The sequence below is a fragment of the Sorghum bicolor genome, chromosome 1, assembly GCF_000003195.3.
Source record: "Sorghum bicolor cultivar BTx623 chromosome 1, Sorghum_bicolor_NCBIv3, whole genome shotgun sequence".
In the NCBI taxonomy this organism is placed as follows: Eukaryota; Viridiplantae; Streptophyta; class Magnoliopsida; order Poales; family Poaceae; genus Sorghum; species Sorghum bicolor.
The window spans coordinates 6202199-6208198 of record NC_012870.2 but is presented as its reverse complement, the minus strand read 5'-3'; the positions used below and the strand labels follow the sequence as shown (position 1 = coordinate 6208198).

At 44.1% G+C, this 6000-nt stretch overlaps 1 protein-coding gene across 1 annotated transcript; it reads left to right on the top strand.

Moving 5' to 3' along the window:
* Positions 1409 to 5042, top strand: LOC8086200. The gene is made up of 3 exons (XM_021462446.1): positions 1409 to 1552; positions 4270 to 4372; positions 4650 to 5042. The coding sequence occupies exons 1-3, from the start codon at positions 1445 to 1447 to the stop codon at positions 4757 to 4759; spliced, it is 321 nt and encodes a 106-aa protein (XP_021318121.1). The 5' UTR covers positions 1409 to 1444; the 3' UTR covers positions 4760 to 5042.

The window sequence follows — 6000 nt, the reverse complement described above, 5'->3', positions numbered from 1 at the left end:
CAGATGACGGGCCCAGAGACGGTGGGGGGGGGGGTGAACTGCCCACGCAGATGTACCCCTACCGATGCGTCCTCGGCCGCGCCCCCATTGACGGAGGTGAAGCAGGAGGTGTCGGCGCCCTCTTCTTCAGCATTGAAGAAGAAACGCCTTCCCTGGGCAGCGTCACCGCCCCACTTCACGCCAACGAGGGGCGCGGCGAAGAAGCTTGAGGTGAGGAAGGAGAAGAATTCGACAGCGCCGGTGCCAGCAGGGACCTCTTCCAGGACGTTGGCGCCACCAGTGGAGAAGTGCATCCACTCCACCGTGGGCAACGAGAACAGCAACCGTCCATGCCTCCACACAACATATACCTGCGCCGAAACCTTGGAGGTATGATTCCCCTGATCTGCGCGGAAACCCCCTACCCCACCCCAATCGCTCGTGCTTCCTTTGGGGATGAGTGTCTTCTGTGGCTTCCTAGCTTCAAAGCCTTTGGCGCGATGGAGCTTACCCGATCTTGTCGTCGGCCGTGATTGCCGGAGCCTGTGATCCCTGGTGATGGGGATTTCTGGAGTGTCTTCTGCTGGAAAGGGTCTAGGGATCTGTTTGTATTTTCTGTCCGCCCGGAGGCCCCTTGCGCAGAGGGACGGGCGTCGGGCGGAACCGCGGGGAAGACCGGAGGCCCATGCCCTTCTCGCGCGCCGCCACGGCCGGCCTGACGCTCGGGGACCTGTTCCTCGGGCCGGGGTTGGACCCTGCTGCTGGAGTACCTGGCCGAGACCGACCCCATCTGGCAGAACACGCACGCCGCCGGCAGGAAGGAGGCCGTGGTCGTGCTGCCCACGGGTCGGGTGCGCGAGGGCTTCATCTGCTACCTGGACGTGGTCGCGGTCGGCAGACAACGACGTACACTGGACCCATTGCCGAACTGGTTCACTGACTAGCTAGTCCAGATCGAATCAATGCACTGACCTTACCCTGTTTTCACCCAAATCGTGAAGACCCAAATGAAAACCAAACTAAAAACCCAGTTTTAGCCCAAACCATTCCCAGGTTTACTGATCTGTTATTGCTTCTGATCCTATTGTTTCGTGTTTTGCAGAACAAGCCAGAAGATGAGAACAAGCCAGAAGATGAGGATGGTGACCACCTAACCCCGCTCAGCACTGGGAGCAATGTCGGTAGGAGCAGCGGCAGCGCACGCTGCACTGGATCCTACCCGAACGAGAAGTCAATGAGCCCAGAAGAAGTTACGTCCATTGACAAGAGAATAAAAGAACTTCTGGAGATTATGCAGAGCAGCTGGGAATCTAGGCAGGAATTTCTCCATCGTAAGCAGAAGAAACTGGAAAGCAGGATTGAGCAAGTGCAGCAGATGGCTAGGGCGTGTGGTGCAAGTGAACAAACCGATTTGTGGCCATACGTGATGGATATCGCCTGTTCCAAAAGTGCGACCAAGTTCTTCATGGCGTCCGACCCGGCTGGAAGGTTGAAACTCGTTAAGCACTATGCCGAGTTCGAGGATTTTGGTGGATCACAGCCACGTGGCATCCGACGCAAACCACTCCTAAAGGTATGTTCTTGGCCATTCTCTCGATGCGATCCTTTTCAAACATCCAAGTTCCTTCCTGGCCAAATCAATGCTGTCCTAACTGAATTATTGCCTTTGAAACACTTCCATTGGCCATTAGGCCCTTCTATCCATGCAATGAAATGATGTATTAGGTAAATTCCAGTGCGTTGCAACTGGAAAGCATAATGTCATGATACTATAGTTATGAGTGTGTTATATTGTTACCCCAAAAGATATTGCAATCTTGATGTTTGGTGACCAATCATAAGTCTTCATACCATATTCGATGCAAAGTCAGATATGAAATTAGAAATTGCCTCATGTCATATCTTATTGTGAATTTTAAACTGCAAAGCACTTATGACCTTGCAACTAATTATCAAGTTTCAGCTAGTCTCCGTTAAAATCAATATTGCAAGAATCATTGATTTGGAATACAGTGAAAATAAAATCTAAGCTCTACAATGAGATATAAGCATGAGAAGCTTAGTAAATACACATTACGTATTTTCGAATAACACTAATTAAACACTGTCCATCACCGATTTCACCCCCTTCTCATTTCGAGGCACATGCTGCCATTTCTATTATAACAAACCAACTTGAACCATAGGACACGCACACAAAACCACAGGCATATGCTGTCATTCCCATATGACTCGCGAAGGCAACTTTGGCAGGGAGAGGGTATAGTCCGGCTCTTCCAAGCCCAACACCGCCATCCTTGCAAGGAGGCAAATGGGCGGTGGCTATGTTGTCACTGCACACACATCATAACAGCCACAAAACCTTAAAAGAAGACCACCGGTGTTGCTTTGCAAGTAGTTGCCCTAAATCTCCATTTACACATCATTGATCTGTAAACATGGTGCCAAAACTAATTAGTCTGATAAGGGTAACATACTAAGCAAAAGGAAGATTAGTTTTTCTGTTGGAGTTGATAAGTGAAACACAACTAACTACACAAGCAAATTACTAAGCAGCATCGATGCATGAAAAGAAATGCATATGTAGCAGCATAGTGCCATCTTTGTTTTGGCAGTGCACAGTTTGTTCCTCTTTTTTGGTTTCAAATCCATGGCACTTATTTTTCTTCTAAAAAATCAGAGACTAAGGCAGCGGCCTACAGGTAGATTCAGACAATGATACAAGGGGGTACGCCTGCTAGTGGGGGCAAACCCTCCCCAGACTCAACCCACCGCGCAATTGACGAGTCGTCCACCCGCCCTGCCACTGCCCACAAAAACAATCCAGTGAACCTGCCCCAACCTGCCCTGATATTGGTTGGTTAACCCAAAGCTACCCGCCCGCCCCGCCCTGCCCCATTGTCACTGCGCAGATGCAGTTGTCCACGCCGGCTCCATGTGCTCGCGGCCCTGCGCAGATGCAGCACAGCTAGGAAAGCCAGTCTGCACCATTCAGCTACGAAACAGCAAAATGACGTACATAGCAGTTCATTGTATTTTCAAAACACAATAAAACATAGAAGCTAAGAGACATTCATAAATCAACTTAATTGTACAGCAGTTTAATTACGTAGCACAACACAGTTACTTCCATCAACTACTTTCAAGTGTTGCTGCTCCTATAGAACTCAGTCAAGTGCTTATGCTTACAAAGCTTCCATCCACTACTTCCAGCAACCATATTGACAACCATAACCACACAATGAATTCTGCACACCAGTATATAGCTTCTTTTTCCATACTGATTTTTGCACACCAAAAGGGCAAAAGAGAGGGCCAAGCAAGCCTAAGTCACTGCAAAAGGGGCAAAAAAGATTCATTCAGTGATTGATCCGATGATTGCAGTTCACCCGAAGTCACCATCACAACTTGATAAGAGGAATACAGCATGGATCAGAAATTCGAAACAAACAGAAAGCCTATACAGAAATTTGAAACAAACTCTCGAGTCTCGACAGTCCAAGGCCTATACATAAGTAGGTTTCTGTTCTCACCTATACATTAGTCGGTTTCTAGTCCTAAGAGCTCAGCCTATCACTGATCGTTGTGTTTTTCTTAGGACTCAATTTGGGTGCCTAGTTTATTCTTAACATTATGCCACATATTTCCAAGTTTGGTCCATTTTTCTTTTCAAAGAAACTATAGAACAAATTGATCACATATAGAACTGCATGTTTGATTCATCAAAAGAGATGTTCAGGAAATAGTGTTATTATTATATCAGTAGTTCAGTACCAAAACCATGATGATAATGAGCTATAAGAGCATCCACAAATATAGATGTTTTTAACACGGATACGGAACTATATGAACTACAGTCACAAATTCCAAAGCATATACAAATTCGAGCTTTCCTATCTGTTTGGAGAAACATGCACTGTAGCCTGGTCTAGGCATTTGTTCACTGCAGGTCTAGTTCTGACATGTCTTGTATTATTGTCATGGGCAGCCAACAGGCTGCCAGGGCCGATGGGCTGAAAGTTCGGCCCAGTTATCTTTATAAGTTTAGTTATCTTTGTATTTACAATTTATATTAGTCCCAGATAGGTTATCCAGTAAAACTCTAGTCTGGAAATGAAAGGAGAGTTCAGCTGCTGCTACTACTTTTCTGTACTCCAACTAAATTCCTGAATGAAAACAGAAATATGCAAGATGACTATTGATCGAAATATGTGCGTTTATTGAATGTGAGTTGTTGCCATATATATAGAGTTGAAGAAGTGCTGACTGTTTTTTTTTTAATTTGTGCAGAGGGATGCAGAACTTGATGAGGTTGTTTCTGAAGATGAATGGGAGGACCAATTTTTTAAACTGGTCCTAGATAAAATTAACAATGCAGTTGGTTTCAGCCACGGTATGTATGAGTATCCTATGCATCTGGACAAGTACTGTAATGGGGCTGAGTATAGGAAACCACTCTTGACTGGGTTGGAATGGGTAGAGAGGAAGTTGGCCAATAGTACTGCATAACATGTTTAGAATGAGCCCAACTATGTTCTATAGGCTGCATGACTCTTTTTGACCTTGAAAATATGGCCTTAAATGTACAACCAATTAAGTTAGGCTGCATGACTATGTTCTATAGCTGGTAGTTATAACAGTTTTGTAATTGAAACACTCTACACTTGCAGGTACTTCATGTAGGGAAGTACCACCTGGTGGACCGGTCCGGTTACCTTACTCAAAAGGGAAGCAAGTATCATCTTCAAGACCTCCAAAACGCAGCAAAAGCACATCGTAGAAAGGAGATATTCAACTATGCTCATTCGTAATCGCATAGAAATGTCATCGAAAGGGCCTGCCACCATGTTTTTCTGCGCCTACTATTGCCCTTGGGCTAATGAATAAGTCTTGACAAACGTGTGAGTCAAAGTATGCATGCTTTATGTAGATGTTGTAATATTTTTCAGCTTTGTATGTTTGAGGACATTTATTTTTACTCGTTGAGGACATGTAATGATTTTTTGAATGGTTCCATGATGTTTTTAGCACCATTTGCACTGAATAAAATATTGAGTTGATTATGCAAGATTTGTCAGTTAATGAATCAGCTGTGCATGCTGATTCAGTTATGGACGGTGATTATGCAGTCCAAATTAGAGCTCATGTCAAGTAGTTAAGGAAGAAATTCAATGCCAAAGGATTGGTGGTAGTTTGATGAAGGACATGAAGTCAATGTTGAGCATCCAATCCATGTCCTACTAGTCTTAATGAGGAATGTGATTCTAGTGTGGCATCACCGATGAATGTGATGATTAATATGATGAAACATCTGGTGTAGTGGTGTGTATGGTATTCCTAAGATTTGATGGTAGTACTTCAGTACCAAATTTCAGTGTAGGCATGAAATTTATCGATAAATCAACATTCAGAGAAGTTCAGCTTGCTACATAGTGTGATGTAGGTGTGGGAGATATGAATGTTCAACAGCAAATTGGAGATGTCATGACTTGGAGTAGGTCTGGCCTTGATGGGGTTACTGTTCAAGCTTCTATTATTGAGCATGCTCTTGCAACAGCAATGTCTGTACCTGAACACGATTTCCTTGATGAAGACGAAGACCCAGGTGACACTTATATAAGTGATGGAGTCGTCCCTCCTTTCAGTGTTTTGAGAGATGATTCAGATGATGTTCTTTTTTGATAAATGATTTAGCTTTTTCTATTTCTTTGATCCCTATGTGGATGCTTTCAGTGTTTTGAGAGAAATTTGTATTTCAGTAGACACGAACTATCATTTTTTTATTAAGCACTATTATTTCTGAGTATGCCAACAGTAAAGTCTAAACCTCACAAAAACTAACATCCAAAACTTTGAGCAAGTCAGACACATAGGCAACACACAAAGCAAAGAAATATTAGGTCTAAGCAACTCATTTGCCTTATATATATTAGGTCCAAGCAGTTAAACGACATAGTTCTACTGATTCCCATCAGACAAGTCTTTTCATTTCCTAACATTTATTTATTTACACCAAAAGAT

What these genes read in the sequence shown, in the direction of transcription:
- LOC8086200 (XM_021462446.1), top strand. Translation starts at nt 1,445, where the DNA reads ATGGCGTCCGACCCGGCTGGAAGGTTGAAACTCGTTAAGCACTATGCC. An exon ending in GACGCAAACCACTCCTAAAG is followed by an intron (nt 1,553 to 4,269) that starts GTATGTTCTTGG and finishes TAATTTGTGCAG; the next exon opens with AGGGATGCAGAACTTGATGA. An exon ending in TGCAGTTGGTTTCAGCCACG is followed by an intron (nt 4,373 to 4,649) that starts GTATGTATGAGT and finishes CTACACTTGCAG; the next exon opens with GTACTTCATGTAGGGAAGTA.